The 15,617-nt window shown below is 42.0% G+C and overlaps 1 protein-coding gene across 1 annotated transcript in view; it reads left to right on the forward strand.

Annotated features, from left to right (window-relative positions):
* Positions 1-65: 65 nt before the first annotated feature.
* Positions 66-15,617, forward strand: part of cpamd8 (C3 and PZP like alpha-2-macroglobulin domain containing 8) — a 49,825-nt gene continuing 34,273 nt past the window's right edge. Inside the window, 18 exon segments of the mRNA XM_017717546.2 lie at positions 66-818; positions 3,346-3,497; positions 3,959-3,981; positions 4,232-4,397; positions 5,093-5,145; positions 5,639-5,656; positions 6,314-6,368; positions 7,855-7,968; positions 8,131-8,215; positions 8,292-8,400; positions 8,828-9,055; positions 9,415-9,585; positions 9,947-10,075; positions 10,335-10,530; positions 11,173-11,348; positions 13,993-14,142; positions 14,255-14,413; positions 15,333-15,472. Of these exon segments, the coding sequence (XP_017573035.2) occupies positions 733-818; positions 3,346-3,497; positions 3,959-3,981; positions 4,232-4,397; positions 5,093-5,145; positions 5,639-5,656; positions 6,314-6,368; positions 7,855-7,968; positions 8,131-8,215; positions 8,292-8,400; positions 8,828-9,055; positions 9,415-9,585; positions 9,947-10,075; positions 10,335-10,530; positions 11,173-11,348; positions 13,993-14,142; positions 14,255-14,413; positions 15,333-15,472 (2,210 nt within the window). The 5' untranslated portion in view covers positions 66-732.

Below are 15,617 nucleotides of genomic sequence, written 5' to 3' on the forward strand. Positions count from 1 at the left end.
CAGGCGCATTAGAAATGCAGGCTAGTTAATTGAGGATTTATCCCCAGACACTGCTGTACTCAGATTAGCGATCAGAAGCCTGTCCCCATTTTCGTGTCAGATCGTGTAGACGAACTCAATCTGCAGACTCTCAGAAGTTCAAGCATGGTGCTAAGCCTCCCTGTTAAAAACTCCAGTGCAGTGCAGTGCATCCAGCGCACGCGACTCGATTCTTTTTCTGGCGCGAGCGCTGACTGAGAGCAAAAAAGAAGCTCGGAGTGGTCAAACGGGAGAGCGAGCGAAGGGCTGCAGTTTTAAGACGCAGACTGACCGCACTGCTGCTGGAGGAACCCACTCACTGGCTCCATTCCGATCGGCATTAACGAATATTTCAGGGGCGGAGGTGGTCGGTAATCATCGCTAATGCTGAAATATGAGCAAACGGAACTAAGGCGGATGAACAAGGCACGCCAAGAAGTCGTGTCTCTGCGTGAGGACAGAAGTTAGCCCCCAAGAGAGAAAGAGAGAGAGAGAGCGAAAAAATCGGGTTGCACGGAATGGGATTTCGCAAAGGGAGATAAAAGCCTCTCTCTCCTCTCGCTGAACCGGGAACGAACGGCGGCGAACGAGCCCCTATGTTTCCATCAATGGCGAACTTCTGACTGAGGAATTCACAGGGAATAAAAGGTTTTTGGTGGGTCTGATAAGGCAGATTGTAAGCACAGCACAAGACGGTCTGAAGACGGAGCGAGAATGATTAATTTGTACCAAAGGTCGTGGACTCTGTCGTGGTCTCTTCTCCTGTGTATTTTTGGGGGAATCGCTTCACAGGAACGACAGTAAGTTTGTATGAAAGTGTTCAGCTCCTGACCTTCAACTACTGCCATTTAATTAATATTTAAAATTGATTCAATATCTTATCCCCATGAGTTAGCTTCTTTCAGCTCTTTTGCTGCTTTGCAAATGGACCAGGTTTTACTTTATCTGAGTTTTTTAGTCTTAATTCATTTGTGTTTTTCAGATGATTATAGGCCTCTCTTAGATTTATTCCAGTATGTTTGTGATGCAGGGAATATTTTACTCAGTCCCATTTTGCGCATCAACATTTTATTCCATAATCCATTTAATTCCCTTTTTATCTTACAATTTATTATGGGCTGCTGGTGACAGCACTTGAATTCTGTTACTATTGCTCACACCTCTCACTTTTGAGTTTCAGCATTATATTATAGGCCAAAATGATCACAAAAAGGGGTAACGGGCAATCTTAAGTTCCTGTGCTGATAGATGCTGCATGTTCTAAGAAGTTCCACTGCTGTTCTCTAGGGAGGTTTTTGCCCTGAAGTTGTTTCTTGTTGCTTTTACTTTCCCTTGAGTAATGCTTTTTGACTGAAAAAACAAGACCTTCCCTTAAGTGTGGTTTAAGGCTACCTGACCAACCTGTGCTGCAGATCAGACCGCTATCAAGGTTAGCTGGAGATTGATTAAATCTTGCACAAAATTATTGTTTCCTGTGACTGAACATTGACAATCACTCTATCTGTTTAGATTTCCATTGATTTTGGACTCAAAACACATAGCATTATAATGTTAAAAGCCATACAGTAGCTTTTCAGGAAAGATGTTATGACCATGAAAGGATAACCTCATTCATCTCTTAGTTCTGATTTTATCAGGTGCTAACAATAGAGCACTACAAAGCTGGGAGTTTGGCACACAATGATTTGATAATTTTATAAACAATCCTCTTTAACTCCCAAGTGCTCCAAGCTTCATTTTCTCCTCAGTGTTTGAGCAACAACTTCTCAGACTGTGCTAATTCCTCAGTGCTATGATTGACCCAGACTGGCAGCCTTGTGGTGGGTTAATGTGGGCTAACTGTCATTGCATCGCATTCTGATCTGCCTCCTAGGGCTTTCTGCAATAACCCCGTTTTTTTTTTCCTGGTGCCTTATACTTGTGTCAAAAAAGGCCTGGATGGATACTTTTTAAAATTTGGTGATAAATTGCACACCTAACCCTTTACCTAGGGTTAGGTGATAGGAGACTTGTTACTTGTTAGAAGACTTGTTAGAAGACACACTTGTTAGAAGATGCTTTCATTCAAGACACTCTCATAAAATAAGCTCTTTTTTATTCCTGTTACAGCTGATTCTAACTAGAGTATGTGACATAAACGAGCAGAAGAAAATATTACTAAAAGGGTTATTAAATTACAAAAGTCATTTTAGCAGAAGGTGAAGAAATTGTCATTCAGAGCCTAATACCTGATGTCCCCTTACCAACCAAAGTCTACCCTACTGGAGCTTCCACTTGACTTTGGTTTAGAGATGTTAGTTGTTAGTCAAAGTCAACTGATTAGAAGAATGGCAAGAGAAATGAGGATAAAATGCTAGCTTGACGCTGCAGGGGAATATTCTCGTTGCTTAAGATGATAATTGCCTGTGGGTCACAACCTGCTGCGCAGTATTGCCAACCTTCTGATAGCAGACAGACACACTACACTAATGCAGTTTGATTTGAGTGCACAGCGCCCTAAAAGCCATATGAACAGTTGAGTACTTAGAGAACTTTTTGTCTTTACTTTTAAATGTCTACAGAATGTCCCTTTTGTAATGGCAGTGGTCTTTCCATTAGATTGAACCTTTGAACACACAAGGAAGCATTAATGAGGTATTATGTTATTATTAGTGCATAATCATGAAGAGAGCGCTGACCTATGCCCATATACTTGTATACATTCCTACAGCTGTATGTATCAAACACAGTACTCTTCAAGTGTCCATCATTGCTACTTTTCCGAAGGCATTGAATTTGTAAGCGTGAGCAGGGTGTAACCAGAAAAAGAATGTGAGGCTAAATTGGTATATAGTAATCTTGTCAGGGGTTTTGATGTTTGTTTAGAACACTGGAAAAATAAGTGTAGCTGAACAAAAAGTGTTTAATTTTGAGGAAAATCTGTAATAGGTAAAAAGACAGTGAAAATAGTAAAAAAAAAAAGTGTAAAGCAAAGGAGACCTGATCTGTTTGCAGCAAATTTGTCTCTTGCAACATGACTGCATGTTTTCAGACAGTTTTGTGACTTATGACCTTTGACCTCTGTAACTGCAGCCTTCAAAGCTGTGAGCTATCGGAAAAACAACAACAAAGACGTGGCAGTAAAATTATAAAATGCCTTCCCATTAAACTATACTAATATTTAAGCTAACTTTATCATCTTTTGAGAATGTCGACTTTAACCTGACAAATATCTTGTGTTTTTGTTAGAGTGAGAGGGAACGTAGATAAGTAGGACCATGTGTTCCCATTTGTGTGCATTCCTTGTAGTTCATTTACACATAATTTAAGTTTGTGTCTCATGCACAGGGGCTACCTGATTGCCGCTCCATCGGTTTTTCGTGCTGGAGTGGAGGAGGCAGTGAGTGTCACCCTCTTTAACACTGTGGAGGAGACACGCGTGCAGGTGCAGCTAAGTGTTAAGGGTGAGACAGTGGCACACAGTCATGGCACAGTCCTAGGTAAGTACTCTGCTAGACTGGCTGTGGCTTGATTCAGTATCAGCATTATCAGTCTAAATTACCCTAGTCATTAATAGAGAAAAGGCATACTGCTCTTAAATCAGCACTAAGAGTTCATGTGGTGCCTTGCAGCTTGGTGTTGTTAACTAGCTATTAAAACTGCACATGCAATTTGACCATTGACTTGGTCCTACAACTACTGTGCTTACTTGCGCAGTTTCACATGTTAAATCTATGATAAGTGGACACGGGTGTTGCATAGTATGCCTTTGTATATCTTATTAAGACTGACACTGATATGCTACCTGATGACAAAACATGGCACATTTTCTGCTGTTATTTATTGCATTTTAGGTGGTACTGCAAATGCTTTGGTAAGCAGTAGATTTAATTAATTCAGGTGCTGCTGTCTGTCGTGTACCATATCTTACAATTGACTAAAATGTTTTCTTTTTTTCCAGATAAAGGCACTCTTAAACTGAAGGTAAGGCTAGAAGTCACTGTTACCTGTTTATTCTTATAAAGACAGTCATGCCCATGATATGAAGTAGAAACAGGTTGTGATGCCAATATGTTGCTTCCCTGATGCACATGTTAGGTAAAAGCACCCAAATGTTTACAATAATTAATCAAAAGTTATTAGTAACTTTGCTTTTAGCCCTGACCTCAGTGCAACAGTTTGACATGTGTTTGCTGGTAGTTCCTTAGCGCATTCACTGTTGTGATTTGCTCAGGTGCCATCAGACTTACGGGGCCAGGCTGTTCTCAAGGTGTGGGGGAACCGACACCTCACTGAAGGTGGCTACATCTTCCACAACCACACTACAGTAACCATTGACAGCAAAGGCACAGCAGTCTTCATTCAGACCGACAAGCCCATCTACAAACCCCAGCACAAAGGTCTCTGTCCTCACCCTGACTGTGTTGAATAATATTCTTAGCTGTGGTAGTTATTAAAATGATGATTCAGAGAAAAACCTAATTTACAATTAATTACAATGTAATTTACAAATTTCTATTGGTTTCATTCTGGAAATACAGAGCTAATGTAGCTAACATGTAAGAGTAGAGGTGGGCAATATGGCATATAGTATTGCAATACTTTAAGAAATTTTCACTATAAATGAAACCTTCTCAGACAACTGATCACTTGGAACAGAGAAAACAGTAGTACTACGTTTAAAAAATCTGTCAAAACTGAATACAGTAATTTTTAATTCAATATTTTGCTGTGTTGCACTAAATCCAGTTAAACAAGAAATACATTCTTTTTGTAATGAAACAGACAGTTTCATTACACTTACTTACATGGTTTTTGACACACTGTTAGCTATAAAAATGGACAAAAGTGAAAAATAGTAACAGAAACATTTTCTCAGTAGTTCTGTTAAATTTGAGCTACATTAGTCTCATAGCTCCTGTGTAAAACTAAAGTAGATTTCAGACATTACATAGGTCTCAGCTATTCAAATCAACATTTGTGACTCGGCACGAAAGTTGATATATTGTGAATATCTGGTGCTGCAAGTTTACATTAAGGTAGAATGGAGGTGTGAATGACTTTCTTTTCTTGTTGTTTGTCCTCTCTGTGTTAGTGCTCATCAATGTGTTTTCCATCACGCCAGACCTGAGACCTGCTAATGACAAGGTAAAGTGATTTCCTACCCACGTCTTTGGTAACTAACATCAAAATGAGTACCTATAGTAACTTCCATGAAGATGTTTCTTTCAGTAGTTTGACAATATACAATTAATGTTGGCTACTGGTAATTACTGACATAAATGCAAATTGTAAAGGTTTTTCAGGACAGAAAAAGCACAATACTTTAGTTGCACTCTTTCTGTGTTTGGCGCATATAAATGCATGCAGCTACACAAAAACAGCGCAATTATATTATTTACTGCCGACAGTGTGGAGTCAACACCTTTTTCCTGAAGAGTCTCCAAACCAAGCACATTTCAGGGTAGATAGTGCCCTCATTCACAACCAAAGCCTCAAGAGTTAGCTAGTGCCAGAGGCCTGCACTGCTTTAAACAGATGCCAGATTGTTGAAGCTCGAGGGGAGGGGATGAGAGGGCACCTTTTACCATGCAGTTATGCACTTACTCAAACATGTGCCACTTTTTTTCTTTATTCACAGATTGAAGCTTACGTTGTGGTGAGTGGACGTCATGCGGCTGGGACCACCCTGGTGGCACAGGGTGCTTTTGGGCTTTATTTTCCCAGCAGGCCCAAGATTACAGGGCTGTGCCTTTTGATAACAGGCCCGGAGTTCATAGTCTGACCCTGACGTAGGCACACATAGGCAATGGGACAAGATGAAAGAGAGGTGACTTTGCCCAGGCCACCGCCTTCTGCCACTCTAGACTTAGATGTCACTTCCATCCCTCATGCTGTCCAGCCTTTGAAGCCTCTCTGCACCAAATGCTGCTGCCTGCCTCTAGAACATTCCTCTGGAAGCTGTGTAAAGCTGTGTAAAGAGGAGGATGGGGAGTTGGAGGGCACATTAGATAAATGTTTGCTAAGTATACAAGTTGTGTGTAAGTCTGCCGCTGCAGCCGGTCGGCCTTTGGGGAAGTGGCAGTCAGGGGATCTGCGTAGTTTAGCTATGACTGACAGCTCCCACTGTCTCAGACCTTTGAATGGAGTAAGGTTAGTTTGTTCAAGGCAACACGGGAGTTGGAGTTAGTTTACTTAACTCTGATTTTCAGCAACCTTTTTTAGATGTGTGAAGTGGCCTCTAGTTTTAGACAAACTAATAGTGGAGAAGTTTTTTTACTAGATGGTTTTATCAATTACATATGTATTTACCCAGGACCCAAGAGGATCTCGTATGGTCCAGTGGAAAGATCTCAAGCCCATTTGTTGTGGTAAGACACCATCCTTTAGATAAGTCTACTGTACTTATAATCGTACCACTACAATGACATTTAAATGGCTCATATTCTAACACTGAACTCCTTGTCATCTTCATGAAATCTATTTGAGACAACTCTTGCTTTGTGATATGGTACATTACCATGCTGGAAGTAGCCATTATTAGATGCTAAATTGTGACCATGAAATGTTACACATGGTCAGCAATAATACTCATTTTGTGGCATTGAATTAGTGATTGATTGGTATTAACAGACCCAAAGTGTGCCAAGAAAGCTTTCCCCACACAATTACACCACCTCCACCAGCCTGGACATGTCGACACTATGCTTTATGCTTTTGGTTCAAAATTATGACCCTACCATGTGTTCCTCAGCAGAAATCAAGATTCATCAGACCAGGCTATGTTTTTCCAGTCTGTCCCGTGTCCAGTTTTGGTGACCCTATGCTCACTGCAGTCTCAGCTTTCTGTTCTTAGCTGTGGAACCTGATGTGGTCTTTTGCTGTTGTAGTCTTTTTCTCAAGTGTTGTGAATGCTGAGATACTTTTCTGCTCACCACAGTTGTACAGAGTGGTTACCTGAGTTACTGTAGCCTTTCTGTCCACCTAAACTTCTCATTGTCCATTGACCTGTCTCATCAACAAGGAGTTTCATTCCACTGTTGTGCATGATTCAGAGAGAACAGAAGTTAATACTCTGACCAGCCTGTCTGGCACCAACAATAATGCCACAATCAAAATTACTGAGTTCACTTTTTTTCCCCATTTTGGTCGTTGATACTGATGTGACCCGTATCTGCATAATTTAATGAACTGCATGGTGGACTGATTAAATAATTGCATGAATAGGTAGGTGCACAGGTGTTCCTAATAGTAAAATAAAATAATAAAAGTTTCTGGTGAGTGTGTATAAATTACCACTGTTCTGATTGGCTGCTATGTATGTCTTAATATAAGCAGTCCAGGCTGGAACACTCATTATAACTTCAGTTTGAATGAGCAGCGCTAACCTGCTGTATGCTGAATATGCCTATGTAAATGCACTGGTTTTCATAACGTCACAAAAATAATTTATTATTTTAAAAATGAACTGTTGTGATATGATATGGGCCCTTAAATGCATAGATGACTTACTCTCCAGTTGTACATATCTCCTGTTATTAGTGACCCAGCACTTTTATCTTAACATATATTGAACTATAACAGCCATGATATGGTAAAATTGGCAAAACATTTTACTGACAAAAATGAAGTAATAGACTAATACATGTTTGTAATGTTTTGATGTTTGTAAATTATCTGAAGGAAATAGATAAAGTAGTAAGTGGGCAAATGTTAATGGGTCACTTACACCACAAGGTATACATTTAAATTTAAAAATTTATGCATGTTATATGTAATACAGCTTCAGTATTTAGTCAGTTTATCAGTAGTTACAGTAAAGAGTCTGTTGACCCTGGCTTTTTTGTCTGTTCTCAGGGATTGTTAATATGAGTTTCCCGCTATCAGACCAACCAGTCTTTGGCGAGTGGCTTGTTTTTGTTGAGGTGCAAGACCACACCTACAACAAGTCTTTTGAAGTTCAGAAGTATGGTAAGTTTTATCAAGGGTAGAATATTTTGTAATGTCTTGATCTTTGAGATGGAGGCATTGAGTTCTGTCACATTGAGAGCTGTCAATATGTTATATTTTTATGATTAGAATTGTGCTACTGCTTCAATCACTGTCTCTTCTTTTATCATCTGCCTCGAACAGTCACACCCAGGTTTGAGCTGATTTTGGAGCCCCCGCCATACATACGAGATCTCAACATATGTGAGCAGGCCACTGTAAAGGCCAGGTGAGAACATGATGGATGCATTACTTTAATAGATAGCCCAATTAGAATATCGTGTTTACAAGCACTTATTTGCTAGGTATACGTTTGGGAAGCCTGTGACAGGCAAGTTAACAGTGAACATGACAGTAAACGGAGTTGGATACTACAGACATGAAGTGGGTCATCCTGTGGTGAAGACCATGGAGGTAAGTGAAATTTTATCTGGATTGCACATACAGATTTTTCCTGTAGGGTTGTATAAATGAGAACCAGACAAAGTTTTTTAAGAAAGCTGAAGCCTTAATAAGGAGCATTTTGAACATGCAGTGAAAATGGTAATGCATTGAATTGACTTCATTTAGATGTGTATATAATTTGTACATTAATTAATTGTGTAACATCAGCATAATTTTGTCTTTTTCTTGCTTTTGGAAATAATTTTGATGTAATATTAATATTCCTGTTAAAATTATGTACAATTAAATTGCATTCATTTTTTCAGTGTTGATCTGATTTAGGTTCACATACACTGAACAAAGTGTTTAAAAAGTACTAAAAAAGCATTGTTTAGAGATACAAATTAATAATTTGAAGTATGTAAACATAAATTTAGTTTTTGCTCTTTCTCTCTAGATCAAAGGGTCAGCAACCTTCAGTCTCTGTGTGAAGGATATGATGCCTCTGGATGTCACTGACCACTTCCGGGGCACAGTACACATGTGGGTATCAGTGAGTAGTGTGGACGGAGGCCGGCAGACCATGTTCGATGATTCCACGCCAGTCCACAAGCAACTCATCGACATCAAGTACTCCAAGGACACACGCAAGCAGTTCAAGCCTGGTTTGCCTTATAAGGGGAAGGTGAGATGCTCTTTACAAGCAGATACATTGTTTTCTTTATTGTAAATCGACCCACACATTGCATTTTTGAAATTTTTATTGAAATGTGCCAGAAATGTAATTTTTTTTACATTACTGTTCCCTTTTGACCTGACTGACTGGCTGCTTTTGCAGTTTCCATTATAAACTCTACTCTCTGGACTAGAGAGTAAATGGCACATTTAAAACTGTAACAGTGTTTGCGTAGTAAACTCTTAAATTTTATAAAAAGGAAGGAAAATTTCGGTTTCCAGAACATATGCCCTTGATTAAAATTTTAGTGAGAGCTTTTTTTTTTAAAGCTTAAACATGCAATTTCGTTTTTTGTTATATGCTCCCAGATTGAGGTATTGTTTCCAGACGGGAGCCCTGCAGATGATGTCCAGGTCCGTGTGAAGGCTGAACTCACACCAAAGGACAACGTCTACACCAGTGAGCTGACTTCGCAGAATGGCGAGGCAGCTTTTGAGATCCCTTCCATCCCCACTGCTGCCCAGTATGTCTGGCTAGAGGTCAGTGGGAGGGTCGTGCTGGCCAGAGACTGAGGGATCTCCTGCAGCTGTGTTCAGAATTTGGCCTGGAACCTGGCAAGATTGTCATCTTCTATCAGTGATAGAAGTTTAGTATATTGAAAATGTTTAAAATTTAGTATATTGAAAAAGTATGAAGTCTTTTTAAACAAAGATGGCACACATTTCTAGAAATAAAGAAGCTAAAGGGAGTGTGTTTTCCTTGTGGATCCTGAGTGGATTTCTTAAAAAAAAAAAAGAGTGGCACAATGCTCACAATGTTTTCAGGTTCCTATGATGGTGATCCTTCATTCTTTGCACACATTATCTAACCCTTAACAGTTTCTCCCTTCATTGCTTGCAGACCAAAGTGATAGCTATTGATGGAAAACCAGCAGGGGACCAGTATCTGCCCAGCTATCTGTCTATTAGCAGCTGGTACTCTCCAAGCAAATGTCACATTCAGATCCAGAGCCCTGTTGCTCCACTCATAGTAAGTCACAAAGTCATTGTCAATCATATCCCTAAACCTTATGAGCAGTAGGTTATATACAGTTGTTTTCTTACATACCATTCTTACATATAACCTATATGTCTTACATTGGTGGGCCTGTGGACAGATTAAGGAGAGACTTGCTAGAAATTAGCACTGCAGATTTGAATGTTTATAAAAGGTTCAGTATTATGTGTGAATTTAGCATTACTGATTTTTGTGCTTTTTCTGTGATTTTATGACCAAAATGTTACTTTAGATTGGGCAGGAAGCAGAGATCATGCTGAAGTCCACTTGCCCCTGCAACTTCACCCTGCACTATGAGATCACGTCTCGTGGGAATATTGTCCAGTCGGGCCACAGGCATCCCAACAACACAGCCCATCGTGGCAGGAGAGCAGCTGTTACCTTTGACAAAAACATTCACACCACTCCTCAGCCCCCACTAGATTCGGGTCAGTATTGTTACAAGGCCATTAAGCTTAATATTGTTAATCAAACGATTGCTGTCAGTAATGCTAGCACTTCACAGAAATTCTGGTATATAGCTCTTTTAGATCTATAGATTATTCTCTGCTCAGAATGCCATTTTAGCAAGACCCATTTCATGTTTTGTTTGGATTTTTGGACCATTTTTGTTGAAGCTGTACAAAAGGATCTCACAATTACCAGTGATATACAAGCAGCATTTGTTAACCAACAGTCAGCAAACTGTGCTCTATGGGTTGCTATGTAGCTGTCTCAGATGCCAAACATGTCTGAGAAGACTGACCTTCACGTCTTTAGTTTTACAGTGAGTCTGCTTGAGACTACAATTTATGGAGACAAAACGGTGATGAAAGTGTGATGATTTAGGCATGCAATTTGCACAATACATACCTATCGGCTGTACGCTGAAATTACTTACTAAATACTTAAACCACGCAGACTTAGTGCAAAGCTGAAGAAACACAATATGGACACCTGACATTTCTTAGATGATTGACTACAAGGGGAAACTGTATAAATTAGATATTTGGTTGAATCATGTGCCACTGTATATGTTGCTGCTCATGGAATCTTCTTTTTTTTGTATAATTGGTGGGCTACATGTCCAGGTTCAGCAGAAGCCTCAGCTCAGGATGATTCAGACAGCTGTGTGTCTGTAGTGAACTTCCCTGTTATTGCTGCCATGGCGCCCCTCAGCCGCCTGCTGGTCTATTATGTCCGTGAGAATGGAGAAGGGGTGACTGACAGTCTGCAAATTCCCGTGCTGCCTCGCTTTGAGAATCAGGTCTGTCTCCTTTTTCTCTCATCATCCTTCTCTACTTTTCTTCTTCAGTTTTTTTTCTGTTTGGTTCTCATTCTTAATTATTCTACCTTATTTCTGAGGTAATAAATACTGCTCCTGGATGTAGAGTTTAGTTCAAATCTGTAACGCCAGGCAGCGAGGAGGCGGACGCATATGCTGAGATAAGTGACTTTTATTAAGGTTCATAGTCAAAACAATCCAGGTTCAAATAGCCGATACGGAGAGCAGGAGGGACAGACATGACAAAATGAACACAGAACCTCAAACAAGAACCAAACACCATGACAATACAATACACCCAACACGGTCAAACATCCAAACAACAAAGACCAGCAAAGACAAGGGGCAAACACAGGGCTTAAATACAACAGGGATGATAAGGGACAGGTGGAAACAATCAGGGGCGGAGTCACGAAACAAGGGGCCAGACTAGATGGAAAAACAAATGCACATGGAAGATCAAAACAGAGGGGCATGTTGTCTATCAGAAAGTAAACAGAAAAAGCACATGGAGTCGTGGGAGAATCCAACCGTGACAGATCCCCCCACCTAGGCGCATGGCTCCGAAGTGCGGCAAACTAAAACAAAACCAAACAGACACAGGAGACCAAAACAGGCAGAACTTAACCAGGACAGGAGCTGGGACAGGACATGGAACAGGACCAGAAGGCACAGAAATCGGAGCAAACACCAAAGGCACAGAAGCAGGCACAGAAACAGGCACAGAAGCAGGAACAGGCACAGAAGCAGGGGCAGTAATAACAGGCACAGGAACAGAAGCCAAAACAGGAGCCAAAACAGGAACAGAGACACAAGAACGCGGAACAGGAGGAGACACAGAAAGAGAACACGGAACAACAACCGGAGCAGGAACAGGCACAGAAACGGGAGACAAGATACCAGACACAGGAACCGAAGAATCAGCAATTGAACGAGGATGAAAAACGGAGGGAGGATGAGGAGGCACAACACAAAACAACGCCAAATGAGAGATGAACGGAGGAACAACAGGACGAGGGAAACAGGAACGCAACACAGACCATGTAAACAAGAGGGGAACAGGAACCAAAACAGAAACCGGAATAGAAACCGACACACAGACAGAAACCGGGACAGAAACAGAAGGAGAGACAGGAACAGGAACCAGAACAGGAACAGGCACAGACACGACAGGAGGGAACAAAACCACGCCAGGAACAGAGGATGGCAAAAACGAAGGGACAGAAAAACCCGCGGACACAGAAGCAGACACAGGAGGAACAGGAGGCCCACAGGGACCAGCAGACAGGAGAAACAGGATGGCCACGGGGAATAGCAGACATAGGAGAAATAGGAGGCCCACGGGGAGCCACAGACACAGGAGGAACAGGAAAACCACAGGGAACAGCAGACACAGGTGTAACAGGAGTCCCACTGGGAGCCACAGACACAGGTAAGGGCAGGACAGGTGGGAACAAAGGAACTGCAATGTCCACGGGGGCAGGCTGGCCTGTGGCAATGTCCACGGGGGCAGGCAGGCCTGCGGCAACATCCACAGGGGCAGGCAGCGGGTCCGGAGGCGCGAGAGTGCCGCAGGGTGCGGCCACGGGATCAGGCTTGCCGCGAGGTGCGGCCACGGGATCAGGAACTCGGGCTGGGTACAGCTGCACCAACCTGGAGGAACAGGCACAAACAGAACCCACTCAGCCGTTCCCAAGGTTCACTCAAGCTATGGAAAACGCGCAGTGGCGCTTGAGAACGAGCTGAGTACCACAGTAAGGGTTTTCTGAATGTTCCATCCGTGTCACCACGTCTTGCACTGCAGGTCACTCTTCCCTGCAGCGTTACTCAAGATGGGCAGACCCAAGGCGCTTATCTGAGTGCTCGTCGTCCAAACCGAAGACAGGATGGTCTTTTGCCGTCCTACGGGACTGACGAGACGCTCATGTACCCTCAGCGCCAGGGGATGTGCTCTCACTGGTGTGGCGGCATTGGGACGGAACAGCCACATGCCAGTGTGTCGCTTACTCACTGCATCCATTGGCGGCTGGTCTTTATGTAACACCGGGGAGAAAGGAGGCGGACGCATACGCTGAGATAAGCGACTTTTATTAAGGGCAAATCCATGGTCAAATAGCTGATACGGAGAGCAGGAGGGACAGACATGACAAAATGAACACAGAACCTCAAAGAAGAACCAAACACCACGAGAATACAATACACCCAACACGCTCAAACATCCAAACAACAAAGACCAGCAAAGACAAGGGGCAAACACAGGGCTTAAATACAACAGGGATGATGAGGGACAGGTGGAAACAATCAGGGGCAGAGTCACAAAACAAGGGGCCGGACTAGACGAAAAACAAATCCATGTGGAAGATCAAAACAGAGGGGCACATGGACGATCAGAAAGTAAACAGAAAAAGCACATGGAGTAGTGCGAGGAGCCAACCGTGACAAAATCCTAATGTAACAAACCTGGGTGTAATGGTCAGATGCTACAGAAGTGCTTGATTCGCTACATTTGATTTTTTTTAGGAACAGAACTAAACTCTGCTGGGCATCCTTGCCTTACATTTCCATTTCCATTCTTTTTCTGTTCTTTCTGTCTCAGCTGCTAATATAGGCTAATGCTGTCCTCTAGGTGTCGGTCTCTTTGTCCACCAATGAGTCGATGCCAGGCAGTCCACTCAGTCTTCGTGTCAGAGGGGAGAAAGGCTCATGTGTGTGTGTGGCCACTGTGGACAAGAGCATGTATCTCCTGAAACCTGGCTTCCAACTCACCCCTGAAAAGGTCTGGCCTAAATAAGTTGTTCAATTTGCTTATTTATTTTATTTCCAGAGCATAATACTTTTGTCTAGAAGTTTTGATTTGAAGTCCAGGAGTTTTGATTGGTATTTTGCAGGTGTTCAAGGAGCTTGCTGATTTTGATGTGTCTGATGCTTTTGGCGTCCCCAAAGATGATGGGCATTTCTGGTGGCCTGCATTGTCATCACGGCGACGGCGCTCTTCAGTGTTCCCGTGGCACTGGGATATCACCAAGGATGCTCGCTTCGCTTTCACGGTGAGGCATGGTCAAGGTTAGCATTAATGTACATCAGTTTGCACATATTTTATGTGCAACCCCTCTAATTATGTGAGATTTACTTGCCATCACACCACTCTGCAGCACTAAATGATTTGCTTCATCATTGAAAGTTTGCCATCTTAGTGAGACAAATAAATGTTGGATGAGGCTTGTGCTGATCCTTTAAGGTTTGGTTACATTTTGAATTGTAAATAAATGTTTGATTGTACATATAGGCTAAGTGCTGTGGCTACTGATACAGCAAAGTGCTGTAGCTACTGATGCCCTGGATTTTGCATTGATTCTCTCAACAGGAATTCACCTTAACATTAACATGAGGCTAAAGTCCTATAGAAACTTTGTTGAATAAATACATCTAAAATGCATTTTATGATGGGCTAACTCGCTGATTTGGCCATTATAGTTTCTACAATTCTACAGCATGACATTAGTGCAGAAAAAGAGATAGTACTGGTGACTCTGAGCACCAGTTGGCCCATTTTATGCGTGCTTGGTGGGCATATATCTGACTGACTGGACCGCTATATGCAGCTATTGCCAGGGCCGTATATGTATCAATTTAATGATGAGGAATACCCGGCAGGAGAAAAGACTTTTCCTCTGCGTGGTCCGATGGACATTTTAGACAGTCTTGTCTATTTTAAGAATATTATCAACAGACTACTCTTTCAAAAAGCTTTCAGATAGCTTGTGAAGACAAAATTGAGCATTTCAGAATAGTGATGGGGACATGTCTCAAGTGTATCATGTGTGTGAATTATGTTTATGGTAAGGCTAGTGTCTACTTAAATGCTTGTGATGTTAAAATATTAGCCTTTGCAGCTTGTTTTCAGAGGAAAAGTTTTTTTTTGATAGTCTTAAAGAGCAGCTGGGTGTATGGTTGTGTGTGTTGCAGGAGACAGGCTTGGTAGTGATGACGGACATGGTAAGGCTGAATCACAGGCAGACTGGTGGCATGTACACAGATGAGGCCGTTCCTGCCTTCCAGGCTCACACCTCCACCCAGGCAGCTATGCACTCCCGCTCATCAGCACGGTACTCATGCCCACCAAATTCTGACTGACTAAGAGCCACTTACACTTGGTCAGGGGTGTCAAGCTCTGATTTTAGAGGACTGTGGTCCAGCACTGTTTGGTGATTTTCTTGCTCAGACACAACTGCTAAAACGTAGCACTTAGTT

The sequence above is a fragment of the Pygocentrus nattereri genome, chromosome 15 (assembly GCF_015220715.1).
Source record: "Pygocentrus nattereri isolate fPygNat1 chromosome 15, fPygNat1.pri, whole genome shotgun sequence".
Lineage (NCBI taxonomy): Eukaryota > Metazoa > Chordata > Actinopteri > Characiformes > Serrasalmidae > Pygocentrus > Pygocentrus nattereri.